At 39.2% G+C, this 14,629-nt stretch overlaps 1 protein-coding gene across 3 annotated transcripts; it reads left to right on the top strand.

Annotated features, from left to right (window-relative positions):
• Positions 1-14,106, top strand: GPR12 (G protein-coupled receptor 12). Of its 3 annotated transcripts, none has more exons than XR_003095048.1 (2): positions 1-114; positions 12,976-14,106. XR_003095048.1 is itself a non-coding variant. In XM_025209101.1 (2 exons), exon 2 carries the CDS (start codon positions 609-611, stop codon positions 1,611-1,613), a length of 1,005 nt encoding a protein of 334 aa, XP_025064886.1. In that variant the 5' UTR covers positions 15-60; positions 597-608; the 3' UTR covers positions 1,614-1,874. The 3 variants fall into 3 exon arrangements, 2 of the variants coding, with proteins under 2 accessions (XP_025064886.1, XP_006027855.1); XM_025209101.1 differs by lacking the exon at positions 12,976-14,106 and adding an exon at positions 597-1,874 and having other exon boundaries at positions 15-60; XM_006027793.2 differs by lacking the exon at positions 12,976-14,106 and adding an exon at positions 597-1,874 and having other exon boundaries at positions 61-114.
• Positions 14,107-14,629: the final 523 nt, after the last annotated feature.

Below are 14,629 nucleotides of genomic sequence, written 5' to 3'. Positions count from 1 at the left end.
CGCCGCCGCCTAGGAGGGACACAGGGACCCGCCGCCGCCGCCGCCCGGGAAGCAGCCAAGGTGACCGCCGCGTAGCCCCCGCCCCGCCCCGGGGAGCGGCACCCACGGCCTGAGGTGAGGGGGGGACCCCTCCCTCCCGCTAGTACATTGCAGTCCCAGGGGGTTACTGACTTGCATTGCATGCCCCTCCATTGCATTGCGATTTAATATTAGTCCCATTTCATTCGGCTTTGATTTTCATTTCGATCTCATCGCATTCCCGCTCCCCAAGCCGTGACACCCGGACCTCCCAGCGCCTGGGAGCAGCTCCCGTCCCTGGGGAGTCTCCTGCCCCCTTTCTCATGCACCCTGCAGCCGTACCTGTGGTTTCTCACCCTGGAGGTCCCTCTTTGCTTTCCCCAAATACTTCTTAAAAGGGAGTATTGGCCCTCTGCCCCTTTGCCCCCCCCAATCACCCATCATTGCTTTTATGTAACAAGTGCCACCCGTCCCGTCACGCTGTGGGAGGTCAGTGCATGTTCTTGCTTGCGCTGGTGCTGTACCCAAATGTTAAAAAAAACAAAAACCCACCCAAACATGTCTTGTCGTTGAAGAAGACAGGGGTTAAAATGAACGAAGACCGGAAGGGTAATGTAAGCTGGCTGCCTCGAGACGCGGCGGAAGCCAGCGCGGCAGAGAACATCTCGGCTGCGGCCTCCTCCCTGATTCCTGTCATAGATCCCGAGCCCGAGCTCGTAGTAAACCCCTGGGACATTGTTTTGTGTACTTCAGGAACCCTTATTTCATGCGAAAATGCCATTGTGGTTCTTATTATTTTCCATAACCCCAGTCTCCGCGCCCCTATGTTCCTCCTGATTGGCAGCTTGGCGCTTGCCGACCTCTTAGCAGGAATTGGATTGATCGTCAATTTTATTTTTGCCTATCTTCTCCAGTCAGAAGCTACAAAACTGGTCACGATTGGACTGATTGTTGCCTCTTTCTCTGCCTCTGTCTGCAGCTTGCTGGCTATTACTGTTGATCGTTACCTCTCGCTGTATTATGCTTTGACTTATAATTCAGAAAGGACTGTCACTTTTACCTATGTCATGCTCATTTTGCTCTGGGGAGCATCTATTTGTATTGGACTGCTGCCTGTAATGGGCTGGAACTGCCTCAAAGATGAATCCACCTGCAGTGTTATCAGACCACTCACTAAAAATAACGCAGCTATCCTTTCAGTCTCTTTCTTGCTTATGTTTGCCCTCATGCTACAGCTCTACATCCAAATCTGTAAGATCGTGATGCGCCATGCTCATCAGATTGCCTTGCAACACCATTTCCTGGCCACATCTCACTATGTGACCACCCGAAAAGGAGTGTCTACTTTGGCCATTATTTTGGGGACCTTTGCTGCTTGCTGGATGCCTTTCACTCTCTATTCTCTAATAGCAGATTACACATACCCTTCTATATATACCTATGCCACTCTCCTGCCAGCCACCTACAATTCCATCATCAATCCTGTAATATACGCTTTTAGAAACCAAGAGATACAAAAAGCACTTTGGCTCATCTGCTGTGGCTGCATTCCTCCTAATCTGTCTCAAAGAGCAAGATCACCCAGTGATGTTTGACTAACAGCTAGGAGGACATTATTTTACATTTTATTTTTCACACATTCCTGCAACACAGTCTTTGGTTTAGATTCATTCATTAAACTCTACATATTGGATTCATAGTCAAGCCACAGGATGCACTGACCATTTTGTAAAAAGAAACCACATTGACCAAAATGAGTGAAGTGGTTTAAGGAAGATTTTCAGAATCAAAATAATCAGTGTTCTTGCAGGTTTCTAATGTCACTCAGGTTCTTTTGCTGTGGTACAGGTCATCTAGCCCAGTCATTCATAAATACAGTGATTTTACATTAACTTTAGTCATTAAAAAAAGTAGACTGAAGAATCATTCTTTTTCAGAATTGTTTTGTGATTGGGCTCAATTATGCTGCATGTTTGTTTGGCTTTTATTTCTGTTGTCAAGTAATGTCTCTTCTAGCTTTGGTAAGCTAGTACAAAAAGATAACAGCCGTGATTTTTGTTATTGTAAACCAAATTGTAAATTAGTGGAACACATTTCAGAATAACTGCCCAACCACTGTTGTTTCACTTGGTATTTATTATAATATTTTCTGTTCAACTAGTTTTCTATAAATGGGGAGCTACTTGTATAGGTTTCTATTCTGTGTCTCAGCATGAAGTGGACCGTTATTTTAAAATGCTGCCTATTTTCTCCTGAGTTCTGGATAGATGCAAGAATAGAATATATTTTTTGTCTTTCCTATTGTTTTCTTTCTTTTAAAAAATCATTATATATTTTTATTTAAATAGGAGACATGGCTTTTTGTGCTACTGATTTTTAGGCAAAATTCCCCATTGAAGCTGATAGGAAGTTCTGCTCCAAAAATCAATGGAACCAAATGGCCTCTAGGAATTATGCATACAGCACTTTATGTTTCTTTGATAGATTTCTTTTTGGTGAAATGTGTAAGGGAATATTTAATGAAAAAACCTTGTTAAAATAAGTTTAGCATCTACATTAAATGGTCCCCTAAAGTTAGTGGTTGATGCACAGTTGTTATTTCATGTTCTCATTGTTCTACTGTGATTTCAAATTCTTAAGTTTGAGCATTTTTGAGAACATGCATTCATAGTGTGTGTACCAAAAATGCATGTATGAAACCGTTTCAGCAACCATAGTAATTTTATTCATGACTTCCTCACATATTATGATGCTCAGTACTATCATTTCACCATTGAATTTTGGATTAATAGTTTTAGTCTAAACAGCAGAACCTCCTTTCTTGAATAGTTAAATTTGAGCTGCTTCCATCCTTTCACTAAAGTCACAGTAGAATGCAATAGAACAAAAATGTGTTCTCATAAAAAGATTTTATCGTCGGGTGGGAAAAAACTAACTGGGGAAAAAAACCCGGATTTGCATTTCTTTGTGAAAGTTGAGATGTAGTCTCATATCAGTGCATAGGAATTTACAGTACAAGTTGTACTTCCATTAACATTAATGGAAATTACAAGCATTGGCATTAATATGAGGTTATATTCTCTTGAATGTCAAAGTAAGTGTACTGTATTGTTGCTTCCATTACAGTATCTTCCATTACAGTTAAAAAAATCTCCAGTGTAAAAATAGCAATATATAAAGTTGATGAAAATATATACCTGTATAGTATAGATAGTAGAGACTACCGTCTTGCTGACACTGGAGCTTCTCAGATGGAATCTTTGTCTTTTCCTGTGAACATTTGGGTACTTTAGCAAGTTTCTGTGGCATTAAGAATCTTGTGTGATACACAGAGCTAAATTTCAAATGTGAATCAATCAGTCTTATGTTATCAGAGATCTGTACAGATTTTAGCAGCAATAATTGATTTTTGTTTCAATGCTAGATTCATATTCCATTATTTACCTTGTTCAACCTTAATGGTATTTGGCTATTAATTTGGGATCTAATCAATTTAAAAATTGCATGTTGTTACTCTGACTGAATGGTGCTCTTGCAATTCTCATTGGCTTCACCGGGACTTTCAGATAGACTGAGGGCCAGATTCCAAATGGTGCTTACTATTTGGAATATTGGCATTCTTTATCTACTTCAAAATATTAATGAAATTATAGTCATGATGAGTTTCCTATTGTTTGTTCCTATTGTTGTTGTTCCTATTGTTACAGGAAAGTCACTTTTTAAAATAACTATGCTCCATATACATCTGATTTTATAAGTACACAAAGTATCAAATATTGGAAGCTCTTGCTAAGGTTACTTGTGAAAATTCTTAAATGAATGGTGCATAAAGGCCTCGCCATAAGCTTTGCCTCTTGTATACAAGTGCCAAAAAACCGTGATCACAACCACTTTCGGTTATCACCAAAATTCTGTCCCAAAAAGAAATGAGTTTTTCTGCACTTCTCTCTAGGTGCATACAACCGTAACATTTGGTCACCTCCCAATCCTCAGCCTATGTAAATTATCCCTCACAGTACCCATCTGTGGTAAAAAACGCATTAAAAGAAAGGAGCCTGAGGACAACGATGTTTGCTTCCCTGCAACAACTCACATTGGGACTTGACCAGTGTCTGTCTCACTCAGTGGGAACCTAGAGCTGTAGACAACTTTTCAGAGAAGCAAATAATACCCCTCTCTTTTGAGCATGATTTGGGAGATCTATATGCAATGGGCTTTTTCCAAACACAAATTTGAGGATACCATCTAGGTTAAAATTTAGGATACAGAAGCATTGAAACTACAGCGTGATATTCATCCCTAGGTAAGGGGCAGTTTCTTGTTTCTAAACTCTAGCACTACAGCCTTGCCCAGATGTGTTGGCACTTGATTGATTGATTTGGACTATCAAAATAAAGATGTCCATAAATTCAGAAGACTCTAATATAAGTCCTGATGCGGGCCAAAAGTTTTATTGAAGTCAATGAGTATGGCCTGTGTAAGGCTGTAGTCCAGAATGCTTTACAAAATTACTGTAATTATAAAACTTGCAGTATTGGGCATATGATACATAGTATGCGCGTAAATGAACATGTGTCCTTGTGGTGGGGTAGAGGGGGCAGGGGGAGATCACTTGTTCATATCTAAACACTTGCCTCAGTAATTCAACAGCTATAAATGTTTTTTTTTTAAAGGCAACTATTATTCAGACCCTGCAGTTCTGGCCATGTTTCTAGTCAAGTTTCTAGATATAAAAACAGTTTATATCTTGGGTCCCAATTCTGGAAGTTGTTCCTTACAGGCAAATCCCACAATCCAAGTGGGGCCGCTCTGAAATAGAAGGGGCACTGGTGAGGCACAGAGATCTGCCCCAGGGTATACATTTTTATGCTGCAATGAACAGTATTGATGCCTAATGCTACATGATGTGGTAAATTGACAATTCTAAGCAATACTGGGTTTTTCACACCTTGATAATCAACAGAAGTGTTTTTAAAAACAATGCAGAATTTAATCAAAATAATTTCAAAATGTTAAAAATTCTTAAGATGCTCAACCTTCAGGTTACACGTTTGATGGCAAAATCTACTACAGCCATTGTTTCCTGTCAAGATCAAGAATGCTCTCAAGTCAAGTAGCTGAGAGTAAATGTAGTTAACGCATGCTAATTTTGGTAGCCAACAGCACACTCGGGAGTGATGCAGCTAAAAATCACATCCAGATTAATTTGGCTCCCCAGTTCAAAGGTCCAGGTACCCATTTACAGCTGGGTCAACTTGATGCAGCTGCTGGCACAAGTCCAGGGCAAGGCTCAAACTCAAAACTATAGAAATGCTTTAACTGGCCTGCGCCTGCATCTTGCAGAGCTCCATGTTTCCAACCTATCCATTTCTATTAGATTCTTGATTTATTAACATTTAAAATATTAGCAATAATGAAAACAATGCTTTTATCATAAGAGCAATAAATCCCATTAACTTACTGTTTGTATAAAGTTGTAGAGCTGATTCATAGCAATAGTAAGGAAGCAATAAATTCATTAGGCAAAAATAAATTTCAAGTACTAAATTAAACCCATAGAATGAGCATATATAGATAGAAGTCTTCCTTTGTTTGGCATTAATTAAAGGACCAGTATAGGACAGTGTTTCACCCAGGTTTGCATTATGATTATTTAAGTTATTGTATGGAATTATTTAATGATAAATTTTATCTCATTTTTACATCTTGAATTCATTAGAACTCCCAGAGAGCGTTATAGTATAGCACAAGGAATTTCTATTAAATGTATTACTTCATGTGGTTTAAGATTTAGGTTTAGTTGCAGCATTAATTATATGCAGGATTTCTGGTTTTAGGCTAACACTGATATACTTCCTTTAACAGAAGAGGCTTTCATAAAACCTGTGTTGAAGACACCCATATTTACAAGGCTTGCCGTGTTGAAAACCATAAAGTTCCTCTGTGCTCCTTGGCAGCTGATTGCTGATATTTGGCTTTGGAAAGAAGTTTTTGGCATAAATGAAGAAAAATTCCCTATGATGTATGGATGCATTTGAAGCAAGCTGACAGGTCTCCTTTGCAGTTATGCTGGGGATGCTGTAGAGATGCACCAATACATCAGTCTGATATCGGATCGGCACCAATATAAAGAAAATTGACTTTATTGGAAATCAGCCTGATGTGGCCGATAATTTGGCCGATAAATGCCCATGCATGCGCATAGCTGCAGCGCAACATGTAGGCAGTGAGGAGCGTAGCCTGACAGCGTGGAGAGCTGCGTGTAGCTGGTAAGTCTGTTGTGGTGGAAGGGGGAGGGGAAGGGACGTGGGGGGCAGATCAAGACCCCCATGGTGAGGGAGGGAGTGGGGCTGGGGCAAGCATTGCCGGGGTGGGGTGCAGGACAGAACCATGGGAAGGGAGGGGTGTCTCCCACCACTGCACACACCCCAGGAGGGCACGGGGGGGCAGGGCGTGTGCTCCTGGATCTGCGTAGGGTGACTGTGGGCTGGGGCTGAGGCTGCACTGGGCTTTTCCCAGCGCGTGGGTGGGTGGGGGGATTGGACTGCAGCTGCACTCAGGGCAACCCTCCTTCCAGCTCCGTCTCCGCCCGCCCCCTAGTGCAGCCCGGCCCAGCCCACAACCCAGCCATGTCCCGCACAGATCTAAGGGGGGACACCCTCGGGTGCGCACAGCAGTGGGAGCAGCCCCCCCCTCCCCTCCCTGCACCACCCAGACAAGCCGCAGCTCCATCTCGTACCTGCACCAGCTGGGCAGCGCCTGCACCAGCCCCACTCCCTCCCTCACCACAGTGGGCCTTGATCTTCCCCCCTACACCCCTTTCACCACAAAAGACTTACCAGCTGCATGCAGCTCTTCAAGCTGTCAGGCTGCATATCAGAGAATCGTATCAGTATCAGCCAATATGCCTCCTTAAAAATCGTCTATCAGTATCAGCCCCCAGAATCTCTTATCAGTGCTGTAGGATGCTGTGGTCCCTTCAGCACACCCTGTAATCTTGCCATAGAAGTTCAGTGGTGTAGGGCCTTGCACCATCCTTAATCATTCAGGAGCCTGATCCAAAACCCTACTGAAGTCAGTAATAGATTTCCCATTGATGTCAGTGGCATTTGGAGTAGGCCAAGAGCATTTCATCTCCACATTTTTCCCCCCTCATTTTTAGATCTGCTTTTGATTACTGGATCTTGGCTGACTGGGTGGAATTGCCAATGGTGCTGAGCATCAGTGGGAGCAAGGGCTACCATTTCAGCACTGACAGTCCAGCCATTCAGGCATAAGTTAAACTATTCAGGAATGTAAATTTCCTCACTTTCTTAAGCTTATTCTAGAATGAAAAGAACTGTGTGTTAAAACATATATGTACTAATTTCCATCAACAGACAGTATATATATATGCCTACTTTTGCAGGTAAAAATGTGGCAGAATGGTCACCACTTAAAAAATATCCACAATTACTATACAGCAGTAAGATACCAAATACCTCCATCTACTTGAGATAAGAAAATAGCAGAGCTATCTGGATGTTTTTACTGCCTATATCCAAATCTAAAAAAATGTGTAGGAAAAATGGTTGTTCCAGAATGCCTGGCAGTGAAACAGGATTTTGACACAGTAGGCATTTTTGAAACATGATAGAGTGAAAAAATGAATGGTATGCCTGGATATGAACCATTTTTTTATTATCTTGGAGGTACAAAAATTAGAACAGTGACAGAATGATAGCAAGTTGCTATGGCATGTGATAGCAGATGTCACCAGATTGGTCTAGTTCTTGCCATTTATTAAATCTAGTCAACAGCCCCATTAACTTAAAGACAACTAGGCAACTGAGCAACAAGGTCACATGTCAAATTCATTGTCAACACATATAAGTTATTGGTAATAGAGGATGGAATAAATAAGTTTAAATACAGACATCACTCGATTTTTGATAAATTGTAGCCCTTCACAAAAAAAGACTTGGGTCAGTCACTGTGGACAACTCGATGAAAACATCAGTTTAGTGCTTGGTGACAGTCAAAAAAAACCTATCAAAATATTAGGAAGTATAAGGGTAATATAATACTGACTATATTAGGAAGCCATTTTATAAATCAGTCACTTGGGAATGCTATGTTTGATTTTGGTCTTTAGTAGTCCAGAGAGAGAATGAAGATGAGACTATTTGTTATACACAAAAGTCTAAATAGAAGGGACACGATAAACATTCATTTAAAAAACTGAAAGGGATAGGGAAGATAAATCAAGCATGCCTGTTTTTCCTCTCACAGCGCAAGAACAGGAGGACTTTAAATGAAATTGAAAAACAATACATTTGGAAATACTTCTCCACTCAATGTGGGAATAGCCTGCAGAACTGCCTGTTATGATTTACTAAGGCCAAGAGTTAGCAAAATTTTAAAAATATATGTGGGCAGTGAGAACATCCAATTTACATTGGATTAGATAAAGTTGCATGAACATATGTTTTTAGGGTTCAGGGAATTCACTGAGGTTACTGTAAAAAAAAAAAAAAAAAATCTCTGATTAGCATTTTGAAGATGCATAAACCTTCCTCTGAAATTCACGCAGCAGTTGGAAAAAGAATGGACTATTGGGCTATGCCAGTACAGCAGTATCTGTGCTCTGATGGTAGCTGCTGGTAAACATTGACTTTTCATGTTAACCACCTTATCTGTATACACAAATGAGTAGCTTTGCAACATACAAATATCTGATGCTACTTTGCCGAAATATCACTGGCCTTGATTCTGCAATCCTGCATAACTCCAGTCAAAGTCACTGGGAGTTTTCCATAGAAAAGGACTGCAGGTTTAGGACATGGTGCAGCAGCCAGTTAGTGTACAGGATACATCAAGGTATGTTCCTGTTTTTTTCTGAAGAGGACACAAGCCCTTACTACTTACTGAAGTTGCTTCTGTGATAATGACTTTAAAGATGCTACCACCCATATTACAGACTAAATGCCTGGGCCTGTGCTGAAATGTCACAGCTCTTGCAGATATTATAAAGTTAACCACCCCTTCTAGATGAGCAGCAAACGAGTACTGTATTGTCATGCAATATACAAACCTGAAGTGACAGGATATTGAACATTTTTCCAGTATGAGAAATGAGATGGAGCTGAAGAAGCTCCTAAAAGATGATGATTGTCCTCCAAACCTTACAATCATTGCAATTATTATAAAACTCATGGAAAACAGATTTTTCAATTGTTCTGTAAGGTATATGGCGGATATTTCCAAATGTCTGTGGGATCAAGGTGCATAAATTCCACAGACATTCAACAGAACTTGGGGTCCTAAAGCCTTTAGGTACTTCTGAAATTCTCCCACTGACTTAGCTGTTTTGCAGTTGATCTAATGTGTAAGCATATTTTAGAGTTATTGGAGGACTATATATGATACCAAACAAAATAGCATCAGAGTTATCCAGGTAGAATGGCTTTAGTTTTATTGAAAATGAATTTTAAAATTAAATTAAGAGTACAAAGAAAGCCAGCAAAGAGTCAGATCTGGTAGAGCTGTTGAGTATTATTTAAGGTAACTTCTAAACAAAATAATTTATATTCTTAGCAGAATGAAATTTTAAAAAGCATGACGTACTGTAATGATAGCTATATGGACTTGATTTTCCACATTGGTACAGTCATTCTAGTAATGGCTAAAGAGTTACTCTTTACTTACAGCAATGAGTGTATGAAATCTGGTACAATATAGATTTAGTTTCAGTGATCTACCTTTTTAAGGTTCAGAGGTAGCATAGCCCCTTGTGAATGAGGAATTTATACTCTTACCTTCTAAAGTTGTGTTTGGATAGGTAAAGAACCATTTAGAAGACTTTAATAAGATGCTTTAAAAACAAAGTTAGTCATACATTGTCAAGTTTTTCAAAGAAAATCTATGATTGCAATAAATAATATCTTGTAATACATGCATTTCTGATTGGGTAATACTTATGAAGTTTGGTGTAAAGACTTCCCTAAATGGCTGCAACACTTTCAGTCAGAAAGTTCTATATCCATTTATGTTTTCCTTATAAAAAAGGTAGGAGTTTTAATTGTAGAAAAAGGATTAAGTAAATTGTTGCCATGTTGTTTACAGCAGTAGTTCTGTATATACTGACACATTCAGTCCTAAACTGCAGAGGGTACTGAAATTATAAATCCAGGGATATCTGAGTATTGCCTTGGTCTGGGATTCCTTACTCAAGGAAAAAAACTCTCAACATATTCATCACACAACCCAAATTCCTCCATCTTGCAGGGGCAGCACACTTCTCACCTTTGGACATGAAGGTCCCACACCTTTCCAAACTGGACCCCAACACTACTTATATGTTCACAAATGAATAAAAAACAGAACTGGATAAATCCTTTTTCATGTGCAGACTGGGTTAAAAATACCTACATGCAGACTTTATTATAAGAATACTGGAAGCAAAATAATCCCATATGTTCCACTTGTATAACAGACAAAGATGGTCTTCTAGAACATTTTAGTATCTCATCAAATGTAAACTTCCATTACCAGGTTGTGGTGGCCAGAATGCAGTCAGTGGACATTAAGACCAAGACCTAAATAAGATTAAAAACAAGGGTGGTTATGGTGACAGATATTGAAAACATCTCCCTATTACAGTGGGAAGAGCTTAACACACAACAAACTAGAGTTTTTGAAAGGGATATAAATCTTCATGTTCCAAAGCATATACTAACCTCCCATTAGTGGGAAGCATGAAAACATTTTCCCTATACTCATCTACTGTGCAGTTTCAGGAGTATCTAACGCTAGCCATTGCTAGAAATAACCCCCATCTTAGCTAGCTCCATCACTGCAACATCTGATAGTTTCCCACCCTCTCTCTGGAAAAACACCACAAAAGAGAATAAATTTTAAAATCTGTATCTTAGCTCTGGTCCTGTAAGGTATTGATTGTTCCTAGCTCTCATTTGACATTGCCTGGGTAATGCTTAACACCTCCCAGTTACAAAAAACTCAGTCTATTCTAGTCTTCCTTCAGGAAAGAGACAGTATAGTATGTAAACAGGGCAGAGACATGGTCCACCAAACATGGAGTTACCCCAAGATCTTCAGGAAACATGCTGTTTAAATTTGTGGAATTAGTGTGTTCAGTCAGCCCCCACCGTAAGACTCCTTGACTGTCCTTGGCTTGTTCCTCTCAGATCCTTGCAGCTCATTTTGAGGGCTAAAAGGAAAGTAGAAAGCATAAAGCCAGAGGTAATTCTTCTCTAGCAGTATTAAATCCCTGTGTCAAATCATGTTGGTTTCAGAAGGGGGCACTGTGCTCTCGGTTCTCATCAGGTGGTGTTAGTGCAGAGACTTTTCTGCAGACTACATAGGAATGAGTGAGCATACTTCACTTGACTCTGTCAATTCCTGATCCTTTCTTCTGTTTTCCATTATTCCCCTCCCCTGGGAACAGAGAAGTGTCCTGGGCCCATGAAACTCAGTGCTGTGGAGTACATGTTGTGGTGTATGGTTTTCTGTGCAACAGTGGTTCCAGTGCGTAGCAGCAGAATATAGCTGTCTACTTCCATTTAATATGGTTGTTCTTAAAACTTAATAATGGTAAGAGTAGGAAACAGATCTAGCAGAAAGCAGAAATTCTTGAGCGATTTGTACGAAAACATGAGAGGAATTACAACTGGTGAGCAAGCAGACAGTTTTTACTATTGTGGGTAATATAAATGAATCATAAGGGAAAGCCTATGGTAGTACTCCCCTATCCTTGAATCAGGTTCTCTGTGAAACCTATGGAAATTCTGCTTCTGCTTTAACAGACTATGACTGGGTATATGGGGCCTCATTCAAAACCCATTAAAGTCAATGAGCATTTAATTTCTATTCTTACTTGAGCTACAAAGAGTAGGTACAGTAGACCTCTAGCTCACTTTTTATTTCACATCTCTATTTTTCAGTAGTTTGGGGTCAAGCCTTAACAGTAGTTCTTCCTTTTTTTCCTCTTAGCTCTACTATAATTGCAAAAACCTAGGAAAATTAATTGCAAATGAGTTTATTTAAAAAAGATATTTCACAGCATATAAATGTTGAAAGTCTGTGTCTGTGATTCTAGATGTAAGATTTGATATTTACTGGTAACTCCAGCTCATCAGAGTAGAATACCATGGGCCAGTAGGTCCCAGGGAATATCTCTTTTCATTTTCTTTGTCCTACCATATGTAGTAAAAAACAAATGAAAAAAGGGTCCATCAGTTACAGTTTTCATCCTCTTAAATGTATTCCAAGGACAGCTTTCCTTAGGAAACTGAATATAGTTCACCCAAACACGTAATGCTGGTAACTTCAATATGATATTTACATCCTGAATTATGTAATGTTTTAGAAACAGCAGCTGCATGGATATGTTTTCAAAAATACACCTCTCCCTAGGAGCCCAAGTAGAATTTTGCATGAACTGCTTTTCATACGAATACCAATTACTTTGCTCAGAACATGAAGATCTATGGTTATTTCCTACAATGACATATTTTTTTCTTATAATCATTGTTGACATTTAAATAATAGATTACTAGTCTGTAAAGAAATGTTAAAAGGAAGCTGAAGAGTTTTACCTAAGTTTCTGTAAAGATTAGAGCTTGGGATACAGATTACAGAGCTTCTTGTTATATACAAGATAACCATTTAATGCACTTTATTTTAATAAAAAAGGCACAAATAATTCTTTGTTTATAAAATGTTACAATTGCACTATGCTGTAAGAGTTAGTTGCTAAATTTAAAATGTACAGTTTTGTAGTCTACATTGTAAGTGCTTAGTCAAAGTATTGAAACAAATTATGTCCGTTTCAGTTAATGTTAATTTTATATGTGGTACATGTAACTACAAATAAATGTTCCTTTCTAAAAAGGTTGTACTTTTCTTCCTACTGAGTGGGTGTTACTTGTCAAACAATAATTTAATTCTTTTTCACAGAGTGCTACAGTTTTATTTAAAAACGTGAACAAAAACACGCAGCTCATTATTGGGATTTGTTGGAAGAAGATTCCAAAGATTGGATTCAGAGGTGCTGCAAAAAGATGGACAGACTCAGTTGGACTTCCATAGAACTTGCACCCATAACACCAGGAAATCTAGATTGGTGTCATTTTCCACCAAAGAGCAGGAAGAAGGCATGTGAAGGGGCAAATGAAAGTCAAGATTCAACTCCTAACATACTTTCGTACACTGCTAATGAACTGCTGTTCTCCCTCTCCTCTGACACCTTGGTATGTGTCACCAACTTACAGTCTTATGTTTTTGTGAGTCAAATTCAGACAGCAAAAGAGTGTAAGGGGCTGGGTTAGAAGTCATATCAATGTAAATGAAGGAAATCTTAAACAAAATTCTTAAATGGGAGATACTAGGTTCCTGGTATATTTAGCACTGGCAAGTGCTGCATAAAATGTTGGACTCTCAGTCACTTTTATGTCCTAAAGCATAGTAACTGAGTTTTTAAGCTTTGTGAATGCAAAATAGTTTTATAATGCTGTGAGTTAGCTCAAACAACAAACTATTGACTGGGAGATATAACGGTAGTATTATGAAATGCATCTTGTTGTAGGGACTTATATCATCTCCAGAATGGTGTTTAAATAAATGTTAAATTCAACGTGGGATGCTATTTTGGATACTTACTCCAGTAAGCAGTACCTGAAAAAGGCAAGCCTTTACCGCTACATTGCCAAGTACTTATTTATTCAGGAAACTTAGCAAGAATGGTAGGAGGCTTCCAAGCACAATAACTGAGCCAGCTTGTCAGGAATTTGGATTTTTTAAATCAAAATTCAAGTTCCAGCAAAAATGACCCAAATTAGTTTTCCAATTACCTAGGCCCCAAACCTCAAAGGTATTTAGCCACATAACTGCCGTTAATTTTACTAATTAGGCACCTAAATATCTGTTGAGGATCTGGGACACCAGGGTTTCAAAAGAGATGTACTCTTCATGCTAATACAATAATGTAATTCAAATATTCATAGGAATAAAACTTAACCCATTGTGGCAAAACAGCTGCTTTAATGTTACCTATGGAAATCTCTGATATTTTGAAATGTAGAATAGATCTATGCTTGCAAAAGTCTTTATCTTCTAATTAAAAAGTAATTCAAATGGTGTCAGAAATACCCAACATACTATAAAAGAAGACATATATTGCTAATCACTATGGAAAGAAAAATGATGGACAGAAAACCGAAAAGCCATGTTTTGTTTCATCTTAACTTTGCTAGAATGACACATTTGCAGATGACACCAAACTAGGGGGAATAGTAGTTATGCTGAAGTGTAGGGTTAGGATTAAGAGTGACCTAAACAAAGTGGAGGATTGGGTCAAAAGAAATCTCATGAGGTTCAACAAGGACAAGAGCAAAGTCCTGCACTTAGGACAGACCAATCCCATGCACCAGTACAGGCTGGGGACTGACTGGCTGGGCAGCAGCTCTGCAGAAAAGGACCTGGGGGTTACAGTGGACAATAAGCTGAATATGATTGAACAGTGTACCCTTGTTGCAAAGAAGGGTAAGGACATACTGGGCTGCACTGTTAGGTGTGTTGCCAGCAGGTCAAGTGAAGTGATTATTCTCTATTC

This window comes from Alligator sinensis, unplaced genomic scaffold (genome assembly GCF_000455745.1).
Source record: "Alligator sinensis unplaced genomic scaffold, ASM45574v1 scaffold84_1, whole genome shotgun sequence".
In the NCBI taxonomy this organism is placed as follows: Eukaryota; Metazoa; Chordata; order Crocodylia; family Alligatoridae; genus Alligator; species Alligator sinensis.
Note: the sequence above shows the minus strand (reverse complement) of the source record. Positions and strands in the feature narration are given on the sequence as shown.